General features: G+C 35.3%; 1 protein-coding gene across 1 annotated transcript; it reads right to left on the bottom strand.

Annotated features, from left to right (window-relative positions):
• Positions 1-3362: 3362 nt before the first annotated feature.
• Positions 3363-18209, bottom strand: LOC141400772 (uncharacterized). Its single transcript, XM_073980262.1, has 3 exons — positions 16694-18209; positions 8329-8572; positions 3363-4991 (listed from the first exon to the last, which is right to left on the bottom strand). Exons 1-3 carry the CDS (start codon positions 17746-17748, stop codon positions 4599-4601), a joined length of 1692 nt encoding a protein of 563 aa, XP_073836363.1. The 5' UTR covers positions 17749-18209; the 3' UTR covers positions 3363-4598.
• Between the last annotated feature and the right edge of the window lie 2081 nt (positions 18210-20290).

A 20290-nucleotide genomic window follows, 5' to 3' on the forward strand; every position in this document is an offset into this window, starting at 1 on the left:
ATTGTTTATTCCAAATTTGTAAAGTAGAGATTGGTTTACGGAAGAAGAGAAGAAATATTCGGTCTAAAAACAAAGTTATAAACATATTTCTGGAACCCTCTTAAATTCTTAAATTTTTTCAATGGTAAAATTGTTCCGAATCGAAATAATTTTGAACGCTAGTGGTCGATGTTAGAAAAAATTCAAAATTACTTCGATGTATACTTTAATAAAAAAAATCATTTCAAGGTGCGATTCATTGCGATAGATAAAGCACAATTTTTTCAGGCTGCATCAAATTCCGAAATATTTCATATTCGATTCTAAGAAACACAATTTTGAACCGATTTTCTTGCAAACTTGGTATTTTTATTTTGAGAGTCCAGAGAATATTTCAACCAAAAATTTTCGACATAGGGTATTGCCCCACGCTGGGGTGTAGCCCCCATATAAGGGTACCCCCAAAAATTTAGCCATATTTTTAAGCCGATTTAATTTTCATGTAATTTTTAATTTTGATTTCTTAGAAGACATGAACCCTACGCACCAAAAATTATAACCATTGGTCGAAGCTTTAGTTTAGACCCCATACAATGGGATCACCCGGTTTAATAGACATATTTTACCGGTTTTTTGGAAACTCATTGTGAACATAATTCTGAATTAATATTTAAAGCGACAAATTATTTTCTAGTTTTAAGTGCACTTATAAATAAAACACTGAAACTTAATTTTTTATTTAATTAATTCTCTTTCGAGTTGAGCTGTTAGGCCTTTAGAGATACATTGAAAAATTAGGAGTCTACCGAAGTCCCACGCATCCAACCATTACACTACGTTTCACGGGTGGTAAATCCGATCTTCAGGTGTATTAGGATGTTGTTTTTGTGGCAGACGAAGGCAAAGCTTGGTAACTGGTATATATATCGAACTTCATTAGATAAATGTATGTGCGAAATTATGTCAGTTAATTGAAACTCCAAACTTTTCCTATAGTCCTGCTTTGGTAATCCCATTTTTCAATGTTCACAAATACTATGGTAAGTTTTATTCCTACATCATTAGTAATTGCTCTTCTATATCAGAAGATTTTATTTTTTTGATCATCAATTATTGTCTACTAAAGTTTTGACAAGTTGATGGTGGCTTAGAACGCTAAGACGCCGGCAACCTTGACACTCAGTTGTCGGAGACCCAGGTTCGAATCCCAGCCTGGCTCATGCTGAAATTATTTTTTATTTTTGCCTTATTAAGGCGAAGGCCATTTATAGTGATATTTAATTAATTCTCTTTCGAGTTGAGCTGTTAGGCCTTTAGAGATACATTGAAAAATTAGGAGTCTAATCTTCTGATATAGAAGAGCAATTACTAATGATGTAGGAATAAAACTTACCATAGTATTTGTGAACATTGAAAAATGGGATTACCAAAGCAGGACTATAGGAAAAGTTTGGAGTTTCAATTAACTGACATAATTTCGCATATACATTTATCTAATGAAGTTCGATATATATACCAGTAAAGGCCTGCGTACATAAGCTGCTCTGCCTGATTGCCTTGCTTTCTTTCTTCATTTTTGACATAATAAAAATAAAAGAATAAAGAAGGCCGAGGAAATTTCGAACTGGGTTGCCCTTTTCTTTTTTATTCTTTTATCAGAAGTAAGCAAGGTAAGCACGCAAGGCAGCTTATGTACGCAGGCCTTTACCAAGCTTTGCCTTCGTCTGCCACAAAAACAACATCCTAATACACCTGAAGATCGGATTTACCACCCGTGAAACGTAGTGTAATGGTTGGATGCGTGGGACTTCGGTAGACTCCTAATTTTTCAATGTATCTCTAAAGGCCTAACAGCTCAACTCGAAAGAGAATTAATTAAATATCACTATAAATGGCCTTCGCCTTAATAAGGCAAAAATAAAAAATTAATTTTTTATTATTTTTTATTTTTAACTTTTTAGTAAATAAATTTTTTGACCACTAAGAAGTCCATAACCAAATTACATTCAATTTAGGCCGATAATGTAGATAAAAACTTTAAATTGCTGAAATCGAGTGGTACCGTTATATAGGGGCTACACCAAAATCTGACACATGTCCACAATTTTTGGTGGGGAGGTTTCTGTACAATTGGGAACTCCAAATTTCAAAACGTCGATCTATGCCGACAAATTTCTGACGGAAAGTTTTTAGGCTCAAAGAAGACTAAATACCAAATTTCCTATATTTCGGTAAGAGAATGTGGCTAAAACTAAAAAAGTACCGAAAATCAAGAAGTAAGCTTCTATGGGGATATAGGAAGACGTGGGCCTATACTGATAATACTCTTCTGGAATATTTTATAACTCTTGGAAGACGAAATAACGAATTTTAGCCATTTCGGTTGGATATTGACGTCACAATCTTCAGTATTACGAATATCCGGAGGTACCGTTGTAAGGGGGCTATATCGAAACGTGGACCTGTGCCGACGAATTTTAGTCAGAAATGGGGCAATATGAAAGCGTGGACCTGTACAGACATATTTCTGGCAAACAGTTTTATATCACATTGAAGACTAAATACCAAATTTCAGCCATTTTGGTGGAATATGAAGACACAACCTTCAAAATACGAAAAATCGGGAGGTACCGTTCTATGGGAGCTATATGAAGGCATGGACCGATACCGACAAAGTTCTGGGGGAAAGTTTTATACCACCAACGTAGACTAAGTACCAAATTTCGGTGTGATAATGAAGCTAAAACCTTAAAAATACCGAAAATCGGGAGCTACCGTTCTATGGAGGCTATATGAAGGTGTGGACCGATACCGACAAAATTCTGGGGGAAAGTTTTATACCCCTAAAGAAAACTACGTACCAAATTTCTGCCATTTTGGTATGATAATGAAGCTAAAACCTTAAAAATACCGAAAATCGGGAGGTACCGTTCTATGGGGGGTATATCAAAACGTGGACCGATATATCCCCTTTTCAATACCAACCATCCTGCAAGTAATAAAAACTTCTGTACCAAACTTTGACTCTCTATCTTTAAAATTGCGAGCTGTGTCTTGATTTCAACAGACAGACGGACATGGTCAAATCGACATAGAATTTTATGCTGATCAATAATATATATACTTTATAGGGTCTCCGACGAATATTTCGATGTGTTACAAACGGAATGACAAATTTTATTATACCCTCCATATGGTGGAGGGTATAAAAATGGACCCATATTGGTTTTGGTTTCATATTCATGTATTGTCATCCAAATCTAAAAAGTGTACAATGTTTCAGTTCGATTGATCAACTACAACTGCGTTAAAAATGAGTTACTAGATTTGAACTAAACGGACACCAAAGCAAGTTAAATAAAACACTGTAAAACAGCAATCAATTTAGTTTTTATATTTTGATTTTTATTATTCATTGGTTGTTTCCATTTCATTTTTTTTGTTTTCTTTCTATTCAAAATTCAATAAATTGTACCTAGGACTTATTTAATAATACACAAATATTAATTAATACACATTTCTTTAATTTGGTTTTGTTCATTTTTTTACAATAAATATTTACAATGCATACGAGACGGCAAGGCGCGAAAACGCTTTGTGTTTCGTGTCGGAACTTGTCATTGCCCAGTATTTGTGGTTTCTGTTTATGTCATTTTTGCTGTAGTTCTGTTCATTTAGATTTATCACATAAAACGATTTTTGTTGGTGTTGTGGCTGCTGTCAACTTTGTTGCAATTAAATTTAAAACGGGAATGTTGACAACAATAACTAAACCATTTTCTAAATATAAATAAACATTTTTACACCTCCATCATCAATGCCAATGATGCGTTTAAAATCCAGACAAATTTCAACTAATTGCAAACATATACATACATACATATGTATGTATGCATGTAAACAAAATGGCAACACCAACCAACAATCTGCTGATACTCCTGCTGACTGCTATTGATTTAAGTAAACCTCATTAGCTAAGTAAACTCTGGCCATTATCACGATTTGTTGGCTAATCATGGTAATAATACTGGATGTAGCTGACGCTGCTGACTAAGTGTATTGATGTAGGGACACAGGTGTTAGTAATGAAATAACAACAACAACGACAATGAGAACAAATATCAACATTCTCCATTGCATGGATTGACACCGTCACCGACCAGCAGAGCAAGCAACAAGGAGGATAACCACCTAAATGACCTCTCATTAGAATTGCAAGACAGGGCGGGCAGCTTTGGAGGGTCAGCATCAAGAGGGAGCGAGGAGTTGGGACGGATAATTGTGGCTATGTTGACTAAAGTTGTATTTGTTTGTCTATTTGGCCAACTTTGTGACTAGCATTGGTAATTAGCCAGATTCATGTCTCCCCCACAGCAGCATCATCATCGTCATCATCATGGTGATAACCAGTAGCTGCAGTTGCAATTACAATTTTTTGTTGTTCTTCATCTTATTTCTTCTTTGGTTGCTTCTATTGCTGTTGTTGTTGACGTTGATGTGCCTGGCAAAGTGCAGCAATTGTTGCCATTGCTGCCACTCCTGCTGCTGCTACTGGCATTCATAAGTTGATTATAGTGCGGGTGATACTAGTAAAAACCCACAGCCTCTTTGGCCAAAAACTAACTGACTGTATTTGGTGGTGAATTCTGTTGCTGCTGCTGTTGTTGCTGTTGCTGCTTTAGACGTTCCTTTGCCTCTTGTTGTGCCTTCTTCGAACGTTTCCATTTCATACGACGATTTTGAAACCAAATTTTCACTTGAGTCTCCGACAACATTAAACCACTGGCCACCTCAAAACGTTTCGGCCGGGATAGATATTTATTTTGTTTAAATTGTTTCTCCAATTCGAGTAGCTGTTGTGAGGTAAACGCGGTGCGGGGACGTCGTGTTTTACCCAAAATGGCATGATGGGGATAGGCCGCCAATTCGGGTATACGATGATGCAGCATACCGGCACGTGCCAAAAATTCAAATTGTAAATGTGATGGCATAAAGTGTTGACCCATTGGTATCTGGAAAGAAGGAGATAAAAAACGGAGAGAATTGATTAGTAAATGGGATCGATCAGTAAAAAATGTGTTTTTTGTTGCATTTTGAAGATTTGTAGACCTGCATAAACCTGTTAGTGTAAACGAAGACCCGGCTTATTACTATGAAACCAAAACATACGAAACCAAAATATGAATATTCGAATCTGGGTTGAAGATAGAAGCATCAGAACCAGACATAATGTGATTATTCTATTGGCGGACACAACACTGTCTATACGAATAAAAGTTTCGGATATTAAATAGGAAATATCGGACTTCCACGGGAATAAAATTACTCCATTGCAATTGAGACTTCATGAACTACGTCCTTCATGCATTCCAAAACTCTTCGAGAAGCGATCTTTCAATGTATACATTCGCAACATTAGTAGTCGAGTGGCAATCCTGCCGCTATCATTCTTCCATTTTTTATACAAACGACCCTAATTTGGTTGTTGCCGGTAGGGTTTTTGGGACATTCCGTGCTGATGGTCATCAAGAAAATCAGGACCACAAAGCCGTAAAACCTCGCACCGATTTTTTTAGTTAGGGGCAGTTAGGATTTCTATGCATTCGGATCTTATTTTAAGATCTAAGGGAAAGACTAAAAAATATGCCCTGTAATAGGGACATCAAAACGTAAGCCCAACACTCCTACAACTGCAAAAAAAAAAGAAATTTCGTAAGAACAGTTCCAGAAAAATGGTCCGATATACCGACATTTCAAAATTTCTTGAGGAGTTGACTTTTTTTGCAGGATTGAATCTCCAGTTATAGCAATCAGAAAGATTCTACTGAACCAACGCCGTTCAGAATGAAGACAACTGGACATGATTAACCGATATGGCAACAACAGATCCGAAGTATTCTGTTCCGTTATTTTCCGTTTATAACTTCTTTTCATATTCTGCATGTACCTTACATATATTGGATGGACGTTATATGCATGTCATTTCCATTTCCTGTATTTTCTCTATATTTCGCTTTTCTCTCTTTTTGATAAACTTCATATTTGTTGTATTTTGAACAAAAAAACTCGATAAAATTGTTTTTTCCGCAGTAGTGGTCATAAAATGCATGAATTTGTACATTGGCAACATTTTTTGAAATAGACACTAAACTATTTCCCACAAACGCATCTTAAGTTCGCCAAAAACTAATCATCAATGTCACACAGAAGAAACAAGTAAATTTCGGTTTAAGAAATAGCGTTCATAAAATACATGAATCTGTACATTGGTAACATTTTTTGAAATAAAAAAACTATTTCCCACAAACATATCTTAAGTTCACCAAAACCTAATCTTCCGTCTCACAAAGAAGAAACAAATAAATTTCGATTTAGATATAGCGTTCATAAAATGCATGAAACTGTACATTGGCAAGATTTTTTTGAAATAAAAAAACTATTTCCCTCAAACATATCTTAAGTTCACCAAAGACTAATCATGAATTTCACACCGAAGAAACAAATAAATTTCGGTTTAAGTAATAGCGTTCATAAAATACATGAATCTGTACATTGGCAACATTTTTTGAAATAAAAAAAACTATTTCCCTCAAACATATCTGAAGTTCGCCAAAAACTAATCTTCAATCTCACACAGAAGAAACAAGTAAATTTCATTTTAGAAATAGTGTTCATAAAATGCATGAATCTGTACATTGGCACCATTTTTTGAATTAAAAAAAAACTATTTCCCACAAACATATCTTAGATACGCCAAAAACTAATCATCTATCTCACACAGAAGAAACAAGTAAATTTCGTTTTAGAAATAGCGTTCATAAAATTCATGAATCTGTACATTGGCAACATTTTTTGAAATAAAAAAATATTTCCCACAAATATATCTTAAGTTCACCAAAAACTAATCTTCAGTCTCACAAAGAAGAAACGAGCAAATTTCTTTTTAGATAAAGCGTTCATAAAATGCATGAATCTGTACATTGGCAAGAAGATAATAAAAAAAACTATTTTCCACAAACAAATCTTAAGTTCACCAAAAACTAATCTTCAGTCTCACACAAAAGAAACAAGTAAATTTCGTTTTGCAAATAGCGTTCATAAAATACATGAATCTGTACATTGGCAAGATTTTTATGAACTAAGAAAAACTCTTTCCCACAAACATATCTTAAGTTCACCAAAGACTAATCTTCAGTCTCCCACAGAAGAAACAAGTAAATTTCTTTTTGCAAATAACTTTCATAAAATACATGAATATGTACATTGGCATCATTTTTCGAACTACGAAACATGTCTCAACGACCATCCCGTAAAAGACAAGGGGAGTAACGCTAAAGTTCGATTAAAATTAAATTCCAATCTCTCTCGGATGGAACCACTAATTTTCGCTTGAAAATAGTGTTCATAACATACATGAATCTAAAATTGGCGACATTTTTGCTACACTATTCATAACATGTATGGATTATTTTCCTCTGTGTATGTTAAGGCTGTCCAGAAAGGAATATATCCGAACCATGTAAATCTATCGTCGAAAGTTTTCAAAATCATACTAGATACCTTTTTCATAGATCTCAAAATGGTTGTAAACGAACCTACTGACAATTCACACAGAAGAGAGAGAGAACGAAACTATAGTCTAACGAAGGAGAATCCTTGAAAAAATTTTCAGATGGAGTAATGTTGAAAATTAAGTTGCTAGGGGCCATTATTACATGTTTTCTTTTACTATTGGATGGATTTGAAAACGCAAAATAAACCAATTTGGAGGCATTAAAAATATAATTTTCACATTAATAGTTAATGCCAAGAATGTCCTCCTTGAAATTTAATTATCATTTTTAAGTTTACGTTGGCCGGAACGCTATAAATCTCTTCGGAAAATCCAAAATATAACAAAAAAAAGAAGAAAAAATAATGGGGGTATGCCTCTCAAAAGAAATAATTAATTTTCGCATCAGAAAAAAACGTTCATAAAATGCCTGCATCTAAACATAGGAAACGTCATTATTCATATTATTTATGAATTATTTTCCCTATGTATGTTTCAGCTGGCTAGAAAGATATCTCTCCAAACCGTGATTCGCAATGAAGTAAAGTGTCAAAACACTAACACTAAAACACTAATGGAAGCTCTAGCGAAATTAAATCCTTCAGTTGGCCGAGTTCGACTTCAATATCACAAGTTCTATGGTTCCAAACCCTTTAACTAAGAAAATCTAAACCTTTCTGCCTGCCCGCCAGTTTATCTTTCTTTTTGTAATTATCATAGTTCGCCAACAAACTACCTTTACAATTCTCGAAAAAAATACCCAAAATTTTAATTTAATATTAAATAAAATTACTTACCGGTATTGGTTTTCCCGAAGGATCCAATGGTCTATGAAAGGCGGAACCACCATGGGCCAACAAATGATAAGGATGACCGCCGGCATACAAGGGGAAATCTTGTGGTCTTATGGGACTATGAGGAGGCACAGGTTTTTTAAATTCATCACCCAAATCCATGCCATGCATACCCAAATGTTGTTGATCCTCACAGCCGGGGCTAATGGGTGGACTGGAACGATGCGATGATGTGGGAGATTCGGATCTGGAAGAAAAGAGAAACAGCATAAGAAAGGAAATTCATTATTAAGTAAAAATAAATGTAAACAAATACATAAAAGGACAAAAAGAGAAAAACACCAGCAAAGTTGTTTTTTTTTCAACCTTTCTCAGAAGTAAACAGTATTTTCGCTTTAGAAACAGCATTCATGATATGCATGATTATTAACATTTTGAATACTATGAATTGAATACTAATGAATTATGGCCTATTTCTCTAGGACGATTCGAATTCAAATTCGTTCACATTACTACCAAACTCTTGTTATTGCAGAACATTTTTGTTTGATTGAAAACACAAATGAAGCAAATATTTTTTAAAAAAACAGAAGTTTGGTAAAAGTTCGAACGAATTTGAATTCGAGTCGTCTTAGTGAAACAGGCCATTAGTTTTTTTATGTACAACAAAAAGGCTCAGACACATAAGCAGCATGGCATTCTCACTTGTGTTATCGACTGACTTAGGGCCTGTTCATGTATGTCGATAAGAAAATGAATGCGCAAGAAAAACTACCAAATTTGAGTGTGTTTTTCAAATTTGTTTTTTGTTGTGAAACAAAAGCAAAGGTAATAATATTTCCAAAACTAAAGTTTGGGTGTGTTTCATGCGCACACATTTTCGTTTCGAAATACATAAACTGGGGGTTAAAGTGCAAAGGAATAAAGGGCAAGGACGATATAAACCTAATGTTGTCAGTCGATGATTTAAGCGCCGTGATTCTTATATGACTTCAGCGTAAAACAGCTTGGGTAAAAACCTAGAAATCTAACCCTGAAGCTATTCCCCGATTTTTTTTCAGATTTATCATAATGGCAATAATTCAATCATACGTTCAGTAGAGTTGGACAATCTAGTTCCCGGAGAGGATCGATCTTTCTAGTTCCTTTTCCCAAAAGGAACTAGTTCCTTAATATAGTTCCGAGACAGATATAGTTCAACGATTTTTTTTTTTAATCGTTCGAACTAGTTCCGAGACCGAAATAATTCAACGAACCTTTCTCTTTCGTCGATCTTTTTGTTTCTTCATTTTAAATAGTTCCGAAACCGAAATGTTTGTTGGATGAATTGACATAAAAAATATACAAATTGCAGCCAATAAACAGCACGAAGAAAGATCGACCTAGGCGTTAAATTAAACGAACGAGAAGAACAAAAAGAACTATAAGAACTATGTAGTTCTTATGTATATAAACGCAATAGCTGGAAATAGTTCCTTGTCCGGAATAGTTCCGAAACTACACAACTCTAAAGTTCAGTCAAATTTGAAAATGATCAAGGAACACTCTAAATTTTTTGAATCAAGATGCGACACAAATGTTCGCAATTTTAAACATTTTTGTTGAAATACGATTTTTAGGCATAAAATGTTGCAAATTGAGGCATTTATTGTTGCATATTCATTCACTTTCGACACATGGGTCTAAAGATAATCATTCGTAAATATGTATTACAAAAAATCAATTTCCTTTTGCAAACACTTCAAAACAATTAACAATATTCTACCTACAAAGTGCTATTGAGTTCATAGTCATAATTTAAAAAAACAATTAATGATAACAATTTTTTTCTTGGTTTTTGTCTGATTTTAAATGGTTTTCAATTTGTGTTACACTTTCAACATTGTTGTTTGATTTTATTATATTTTTTATTATTTTTTAAAACATTGTAACCAAAAATAAATAATATTTTCTTTGGTTTGCAATTATCATTTGATTTTCATGACTTTGAACCGAATATTTACTGTTAAGCATTTTTTTAGATTGAGTAATGTCTTGAGTCTTAATTTTCAAGTGACATTTAAAATGATTTTGAGTTTTTACAATTATGGTATTTGTTAACTATTTTGGTTTCATATTTATTTAAGCAGTTTTTAATGGCATAATTGTTGAAAGACGACCATTATGTAGAGTTAGACCGAGAGAGAGGTAACCTATTTTCTATTGTTACAAATATATTAAAAGTAGGTTATTTATAAAAAGATGTTGTTTATATACGTACATAGATGATGTTATTATTTATGTTATGAAATAGTATAGTTTGACCTCAAATGTAAAACACATACCGACAAAAATACAAAAATAAGATAAATCTCTTTTCGTTTTAATTCCAAGAGTAAAGCCAGAAGACCAGGATATTCGAGCCAGTGGAAAAAATTAAGTCTTATAATTTTGTAAATTCGTCCGAGTAAGGTATGAATTGACAAATTGTGATTTTGAAATTGTACTGTATTGTAAACTATCTTTGATATACGGCGAACGAATAGAAGATTTGTTTGTGATGATTGAATTAATGACGTACTGCAAAAAATAACATATCGCACAAACCTCCCAGAAAGGTCAAGGGTTGGTTGTATTTTCCTCATTCAATGTTAACAATTGGCTAATAAATAAGTACTGTACACTATCATCGATACTCAACAAAATGTGTATCTGTGTATATTTTAGGCTTTAACATCTCTGAAGACGACGCTTTTTACAAATAAAGAAATGAAAATTCGATAATAGAAGAATAAGTAGAAGATTTTTTTCAAATTTATAACATTCTGGTCCAAAAATTAAGGATACCGTCAACTACAAAAATGTATCTAAGATTAAAGTCTTAGGTACATTTGTAGTTGACGGTATCCTTAATTTTTGGGCGGTTGGACATCTTTGGACCAGAACCGGAGAAGAATAGTGTAAAAATTTAATATTTTCAAAAGTTTTTTGCTATTTTCACCTTTAAGAACTATTCATAGACATTTCGCATCTTCCTGAAAGTTGTTCACTGATGTCTTAGCTACATTATTGCAGTTGGTTGTTTCCGTGAATATTGAACGGTTTAGAACCTGTAGACCAGAACCAGAGAAAACAGGATAAAAATCCCATTTGCTTTATTATTTTGACCTTTAAGAACCGTCTATACAGATATCGTATGTTCTAGAAAGATGTTTATTGGGATCTGAAGTACGTTTTTGTAGTTGGTTGTATGTTTCAAATTTGATCGGTTTGATAGCTGCAGACCAAAACCCGAGAAAATGTTTTAAAATAAATTTGACCTAGGCGATTTTGACCTTGCATATGAAGTTTGATGGATTATATGTGTTCACAATTTTTGTTCCTTAAGACAAGATCTACAACTTTGCATCTGAGATAAATTCGAAATTGCTAACGGTTTGGAAGATATAGTTTGATAAATGACCCCTTTTTACATCAACCTTTGGAGGCCTACGAACGCAAAAGTTGATGAGATAGGGAAAAACGGCGAGATACATGTATTCTATTTTTTGGTCTTCTATCACGCTGCGGTGTCAGAATATGGTTAATAATTTTCGTGTTGCACAGTGATATTTTCCACTGAAGACTGTGTTCAAAATAAGTATGAATGATAACAACTGAACATGATTAACGCGGCAGGAACCGAAGGGCTAACAACAGTGTAGAGCTTGCAAAAAATCAATCGCGCTATCGATAGTATCGATTATTTTTGAAAAATTCAATATCAATAGATAGTTTTGCCCATCAATATTATCGATTTAAAAGCCCCTTACCTAAAATCTATTGAAATTAATAGAAATTACGGAACTTTTCGGTTTCGTGGATGTGAGAAAGTTAGTCCGTAGCCACCCCTACGCATTTTTCGAAAAAATAATCTGTATTTTTGTGTATTTCTATTAAATAAAATCAATTGTTTTTTCTCCTTTATATTTCTCTGAAGTACTAGTGCAAAATATCAATAAATGCATAGATATTTCCGCCGTTTTCATTTCCAAATTAATAGTAATGACAGATTAACGATAGTTTCGATGACTATCGATTTTTTGAAATTAAATATCGATACTTTGCCAGCTCTACAACAGTGCCGCTTTTTACCGGACGAAAGAAGCCAACAAGATGTTCATAGAAAAAATGAATGCATTTTTTCCTAATTCCGTTCAGAATTTTTATCGCATTCTGATCAGTGATTTTTTTTTCTTAGCCCTATCATGCCCGATGTTGCATATATGCAACATTGTCTTTATGAGCGTCTAAGTACCATTATTTCACATATTCAACTTTGAATCTTTCTCAATACTATACCCAGCCATGTAACAACAAAAAATATCAGTTGTGTCTAGATCAACATAACTAAGGTGCATTATTTAGTGTAAAGTCTAACACATCAGTGCAAATTCAAATTCGTTGTGTACAGTCCAAATTATTCTAATCTTTCCTAAATCAAAATATATGAGTTTGATGTAAAAGTTTAGTTCTGATTCTTCAAAAGTATACTCCTGAACGATTAAAACCTTTTATTTACTCAATTCCACAAAATATTGACCAAATACGTTTTAGAAATAATGTACTGTATCTTCTGGGAGTAACGCCCCGCAATTTTTGTTATAACTTAGTTTCGACATATACTTTAATTATATATTTTAAAATAACTATTGGCACAAGGAAAAAAATTTGGGGATGAAAGGGTTAATTCCGTCATTTTCCGTTCATAACTTGTTTTCATATTCCGCATATACCTTACATATATCGCATGGACATTATAAACAAGTCTCCACTGCCTATATTTTCCCAATATATTCGCTTTTTGATTTTTTTTTGCGAACTTGTTTTGGTTTTTTTTAAGTCGGAAAAATTGCTTTTTGCGAACCAAAAGTTTTTGCTTTAGAAATAGTGTTCTTATAATGCATGCATCTGTACATTGACAATATTTTTTTCGAACTAAAAACAACAATTTCCCACGAACATGTCTTAAGGGACAAAGGCAGTAACGCGGAAGTTCACCCAAAACTAATTGTTAATCTGTCCCAGAAGATACCAGAAATTTTTGCTTAAGAAACAGGTTCATTATATACATGAATCTGAAATTTATGTGCATATGTATGTTTAGGCTTTAACATCTCCGAAGACGATGCTTTTTACAAAAAGAAATAAAAATTCAATTGAATACTCTGATGTTGAAATAAGTAGAAAGCTTTTTTCAATTTTTTTACATATTTTTCAATTAAGCCTGTATACAAAAAAGAACTTTTCTGATACCATAAGCCACCGTGGTGCAATGGTAAGCACGCCCGCCTTGCACGCTGAAGATTGTGGGTTCGATTCCCCGGCCAGGCAACATCAAACATTTTTCAGCGGTGGCAAAATACCCCTCAGTAATGTTGGCGACATTTCCTGAGTATTTCAGCAATGTAAAACTTCTCTACAAAGTAGTGTCTTAAGACACGCCGTTCGGACTCGGCGATAAACAGTAGGTCCCATATCATTGAGCTAATATGAATCGGGGTCCACTCGTAGATATGAGAGAAGTCTCCCTTGTCCCTTCAGGGATGTTTGTGGAACAATTATATATATAACCACAAAATTGGTCCATTTGGCGATTTTTATATCCTCATAATAAAGGTGTTGCAACCAAGTTTGTTTCGAAAAAATACGTTTCAGGCAGTCCTCAAAGGGTGTAACCGATTTGGTGCAAACTCGTAATATTTTGTACAAACTTAGATCATGTTCGAAGATAGATCATATCGGGTAATTCCCCCACAAAAGATTAAAAATGTTCGCTAACATGATGCTCTCGAAGGGTTCAAATTGCACATCGTAATTTTTGTTTTCGATACATAAATCTGGCTCAAGTATGAAATTTATCGGTCCATTCCATTGTATAGCTTAACATGAAAGTTCAAAAAATGGTTTGAAATTGTTACGGTATAATTTTTTCCATACATCCTGAGATAACTACTCAAGCTGAAAAATCCTTCGGGCACAACAAACTCCACAGCAGATATGTCGGATGAGCTGCTTCCAACAGCGAAGTGAAGTCACATAATGGTGGTTGTGTGGGTTCGAATCTTCGGCTTTCCTCTTTCACTTGCAAAAAATCTTCGATCATTAATCTCTACTCCAACGAGAAATTAATTAACCCACTCATCCCCAATTTTTTTTCCTTGCACCAATAGTTTTTTTGAAAACATGTAATTAAAGTATATGTCAAAACTCAGTTATAACATAAATTTCGGAGCGTTACTCCTCCTGTTTGGGAAGATACAGTACATTATTTCTGGAATTTATTTGGTAATTATTTTGTGGAATTGTGTAAATAAGAATGTTTCAATCGTTCAGGAGTGTTCTTTTAGTTTTACTTTTGAAAAATCAAAACTGAAATTGAACATAAAGCTCATATATTTTGGTTTAGAAAAGATTAGAATAGTCTGTACTGTACACAACGATTGCTAGACTTCCCAGAATATATAAAATAGCCGTACTTAGGCGCTCATAAAGACAAAGTTGCATATAAGCAACATCGGGGATGAGAGGGTTAAAATTAATATTAAAGTTATCTTCGCCCTTATAGGCAGAATTTTCAAACAAACTAAACTGGTTAGGGTGCAGGCTAAATATCGAAAGAGATTTCCGATTTGGTTAAATATTTGAAACACTGCTTCAAAATGTCAATGTCTTTCATAAAATTACAGTTTAAGATAAACTCTTGTTTAACTTTTTTACATCAGGTAGTCCTCTTGGTATAATTTTTTGCCTCCATAATTCCTAAAATAATAATAACCCTAAAGTCGTAAAAAGCCTACGGCCACAAACTAAAATTGCTAGTGCGCAAGCTAAATCTCGAAGTAAGTATGGAATATACATATCTTCGAGACATAGATCATGCTCCACTTCTTCAGGGTATCTTCCACATATCCAAAAGAGAAGTTTAAAATCAAATCCCGGATCATTTTGAATTTTTTACAGTAGGTATTCATTTCTATATTACGAAGATAATTTTTTTGGTCAAGTCCATACGTCCAGAGATGATGGCCAGTGCGCTAGCTAACCTTCAAAGGGAGTATCCGATTTAGTCTACAGATTTGAAAATGATTAGTCCATCTGCTACTACTCCTTCCATTATCTCCCCACAAAAATTTAAAGACTTTGACTTTTCGGATAAATTCTATATGTTTTGCATTGCAAAATAAAATATAAATGAGTACTGTACACTATATCGTTAGTCCAATTTCAGTACGAAAATGTAGAAATGTTCACAGCAAAATCAATATTTTAAAGGATTCTATCGCTAATGTCCAGTTCAGATATAAGGTAAAACGTAACGCAAGTTGGGGTACATTGCGAAGAAGTGCAACATACACTTTTAGATGGCATTCGGGTCGTATTGACCGGCCCAATGGTCTATATTTATTCGGAACGCCCGCAATTATTAAGATGAGGGTCCCAGCGTTTCAAAACGCCCTAAACTTTTTCCAGAAAAAAGACCATAAAATTCTGAAAACCTTCAGAATAAATAATTCATGGAATTTGAGGATTTCGGTTCGATCTTGTCCATAATTAAAAGTTTCAATTTCTATCCAAAGGTTTGTCTACATATGAGACAGTGATTGCAGGGTTTAAAAAATCATGGAAACCGTTTATTAAAAATAAGACGTCGGGACCTTTCAACTGGGGGTTATTGCGGGGTCTGAAGTGCGTGTCTTACGCCACCACTTGTAGAGAAGTTTTGCATGGCTGAATTAAACAGGAAATCGTGTCAACATCACACTAAGGGATATTTTTGCCGCCGTTAGGAATGTGATATTGTCTGGCCTGGGAATCGAACCCGGGCATTCAGCGGGCAAGGCAGGTGTACTTGCAATTGCACCACGGTGGCAACCGAGCCCATTCGAAACCCATCCTAATAAATAAAGTAGTAAACCTAAGGGTTCTGAGCAGAGCTTAAATAAAGGTCCCACTTATAGAGTAGTTATGCGCTGCTTAATTACTCAGGAAAAAACGACACTATCACGTTGAGGGGTATTTTTGCTGCCGCCGTTGGAAATGTGAAATTGTCTGGCCTAAATAGAACCCGGGCGTTAAGCGTGCAAGGCAGGTATGCTTACCATTACCTTTCGTAACCCATCCTAATGAACAAAGTGGTAAACCTAGATGTTCTGAGCAGAGCTTAAATACGCGGCGGAAAGCAGTGGTGCGACCAAAATCAAAATTGAAACCCCTGTGGCCCTAAATAAAATCCTTTAATTTTAATGACTTAATTTTTTTAATTTAATTTTTTAATGGTTTGCTATTGTTTCTTTTTCAACTTCTTGAACAAAAAAAAAAACAACCTCAATTTGGAACACTAACTCACCTTGACATACCGTCGGGTGACGGTGAATCATATTCACGGGAATCGTGTATACGTTGTAGGGCCTCCTGTTCGGACATACCACCCGCCGCGGCCGCTGCTGCTGCCGCCGCAGCTGCAGACATTTCACGGGCATATTGTAGGCTGGCGGCGGTAAGGCGATCATCCAAATGTGCCGTTTTCATATTCAGCGATTCCGGTGACTGTTGTTGCTGTTGCGTATCATGATGATGAGTATTTTGATTTTTGGCCAGAAGAGCATCAATACAAAAAGATTTCTTCGGTTGTTGGGTTTGGATGACAGGCGGTGATATGGAAGTTGTGGGTGAGGGAGGTGGTGGTGTTAGCTGATTGATAACATTATTATGCGACAGATTATTGTGCATAACAGCACCGAGAGGTAAACGAGGCATTGGTGGATAGACACCGTTAACTAATGTGCCAGGAGGTGCATGAATCATATGTGGTGGAGGCGGTGGAACGGCTGCACCTTCATAGATTCTTGGCGGGGCGCCTAATGAGGCTGGGAAAATACGTTGATCTCGTAGATTAATGGGAGATGTTGTTTGGTTTTGTTGTTGTGGTGGTAATTGTCCAAGTGGATGCATATTTGGATTGGTGGTCAACGGTACCGGTTGCACCAATAAGGGCAATGGAGCCTGGTTCAGAGCCGTGGGTGTTTGTTGCTGATTTTCTTCCGGTTGTGAGTTATTGGCATGCAACAAGGGCTTGGGGGAGTTGGAATTGGAATGTGATGGCGGTGGTGTTGAGGCGGCTGAACGTTGAGGGCTGTGATGGGACGAGGATCTTGGCGATCGTGGTGATAGCGTGGAACGGGTATTTGAATCGTGTTGATAATCACTGTGTGAGGGGGAGCTAGTGAGATCAGATTGTTGCTGTTGTAAATGTTGGTGGTGTTGTTGTTGTTGCTGCTGCTGGGCCGCCGCTATGTGATTAAGGAACTGTGAAAAATGTTGCTGTTGTTGTTGCTGCTGCTGTTGTTGATGTTGCTGCAATTGTTGCAGCGTAGGTGGTTGTGACACTTGAGCACTTGACATTATTCGTCTTTTTTATTTTCAATAATGTTATAAATATTTAATACTGTTAACTAAACACTTGTGCACTATAATTGTTATAATTGATTTTTTGTTTCGTGTATTCTTATTTTCTTTTTAATTATTCTTTAAATTCTTTTTTAATTATTTTCAAAATATTATTTCTTTATTTTTATATTTTTTGTCACTTCATTTATCTGTGCGGAACCACATTTGACGTACGTCCTTAACGTACAAACGCGTTTCAACGACTGTAAGAATATTATCTACCGTTCTCAATCATATAGCTGATGAAAAATACTTCCCAACTTCACGCGCTATCTACCCTATAACAATTTTCTCACATACCCACTCTTGCTCATTTGCTCCACCACCACCTTATGCAGAGTTCATTCATTCCAGCAACCAATGAACACCACCTTTTGTTATGATGGTTTTCTTATTAGGCTCTCCAAACAACAACTAACGGTGCACGGAGAGCTCTCACAAGTTTTTCCTCACACTCAGTTACTCACACACAAAAAACATCTGTTTGCCAAAAATGGAGTAATTCTCCTCATCGATTGGTCTGTCTCTTTCTAATGCTACCACCTTCCACAAGTGGAAAAGAGATGACCTTACATGTTTGGGGGGCGTTCCTTTCTCAGCTCTCTGTTGCTTACGGTACATTGTTGCCATTGCCATTGTTTTTATTGTTGTTGTTTTTTTCAGTAGAGTAATTTAAAACTCACAGCCATGATTAGTTTGAAATTGTTGGTAATTGGAAAGGTGTGGCATTTGTTGGTCAGAGCAACACAATTCAATATCATCATAAACTGTGTGTAATGCTGGCAGCTTCAACACCCACCATCAGCAATTCATCTCCATTTATTTTTCACATAATAAAGAAAAAAATAGAACAAAAAGTATAGCAACTCTTGATAGTATGTGAGTGTATGTGTGTGTGCGTTAGTTGAAATGCAGTCACCATTTTTAGCCTAAAATTGTTAGAAAAACGAGATATAATTACCATCATTATGGAGTGTTGCTACTACTGCCACCACCTCTTCTACCGGCAGTCATCTAGCAACGGAACGAACTTAAATTTGACAAGTTGGCGAATGAGAGTGAGTATAACGGGTATACGTACATAAATGGAGACTTCAATACACACAAATGTACATAGTCATAGTAGTTATGTACCACACAAAAAACTGTAATATAAAGTCAGTTTGGTAGTCATTAAGGCTGTGAAATGGATGATGATGGTGATGAGTCAAAAGTTGAAGCAGCACAAATAGTTATGGTGGACTGAGTTAAGATTGTGAAGGTCTTTTTATGTAGGTATGTATGTGTTATTTTTTTAAAGTTCTTGAACAATGGCAATGCAACTTTAATTAATGTTTGATTTCATAACAAGTTTTTTATACCTATTTTACATTGTGGATGGATCACTGTTTATATTTGCATGGAAATGAAAAATAATTGTCTTAATTACCACAACTTGCAACGATACTTTAAGATTTTTAAATTGTTGAGGGTATAGGGTAAGTGCACCAGTAGTCGGATTCTCGTATCTTCAGCCGTATGTCATCCCGAGTCTAAATGTCCAATCAAATTGAATTTAAGTTGTTAAGATTCGTCATTATACCCTCAGCCTTTAGGCTAAAGAGGGTATTTACACTTTGATACGACCAAAAACGTGCCTCATCGAAATAATGGTTTTAGACCCCAAGTATGTTTGTACGATATCCGTTTCAGACAATTTTGAGTAGATCTAGCAATGTCCGTCTGTCTGGCTGGTGCGCACGATAACTCTCGAACGAATCAATCGATTCGGTTCAAATTTTGGGTATCGAATTATTTTGTCAAGATTCGATTTAAGTTCGAAGTTCCTTCAGGTACCTCCCCCACAAATGTTAAAAAATTGTCGCAAAACTTGTGCGCACGATAACTCTTGTAGGGAATACCCGATTTGGTCTATACTTTGTGCATCGTGTAATTTCTACCAAACATAGATGATATTTCAATATGGATTCAATCGGTCCACTCCTGCGGGTACCTCCCACACAAATTTTCGGAAAAGTTCAGTTTAGGACCTGGTCTCGAATCACTTTGATTTTTGTTTACGCAAGTTGTATTCGCTGTCCTCTATATGACCCTGTAAGTTTCATTAGGGGCAAGTCCATACTTCCTGAGGAAATAGCCTGAAAGTTACAAAAAAAACCTATGGCACCGTGTGTAGTGGTTGGAGCGCAAGATAACTCTCGAACGGATCTGCCGATTCGGTCCAAAATTTGGCTTAAGTAATATTTTGTCCAAACTTAGTTCAAGGATGGATTATATCGGTCCACTCCTTCCGGTACCTCCCCCACAAAACTTCGAAAATGTTCGGAAAATTTGTGCGTACGATAACTCTTGAAGGAAGTAATCGATTTGGTCATTACATTGCACATTATGAAATTTCGAGCAGACTTAGATGAGGTTCCAATATGGACTCAATCGGTAAACTCCTTCTAGTACCTCCCACACAAAATTTCGGAAAAGTTCAGTTTAGGACCTGCTC

The sequence above is a fragment of the Musca autumnalis genome, unplaced genomic scaffold, assembly GCF_047663935.1.
Source record: "Musca autumnalis isolate F117 unplaced genomic scaffold, ASM4766393v1 scaffold_4, whole genome shotgun sequence".
NCBI classification, from domain to species: Eukaryota; Metazoa; Arthropoda; class Insecta; order Diptera; family Muscidae; genus Musca; species Musca autumnalis.

Coding starts and splice junctions, on each gene's coding strand:
- LOC141400772 (XM_073980262.1), bottom strand. CDS start 17,748: ATGTCAAGTGCTCAAGTGTCACAACCACCTACGCTGCAACAATTGCAG. Junction 8,573..16,693: donor TCACCCGACGGTATGTCAAG/GTGAGTTAGTGT, acceptor CTTTTCTTCCAG/ATCCGAATCTCCCACATCAT. Junction 4,992..8,328: donor CTTCGGGAAAACCAATACCG/GTAAGTAATTTT, acceptor CCTTCTTTCCAG/ATACCAATGGGTCAACACTT.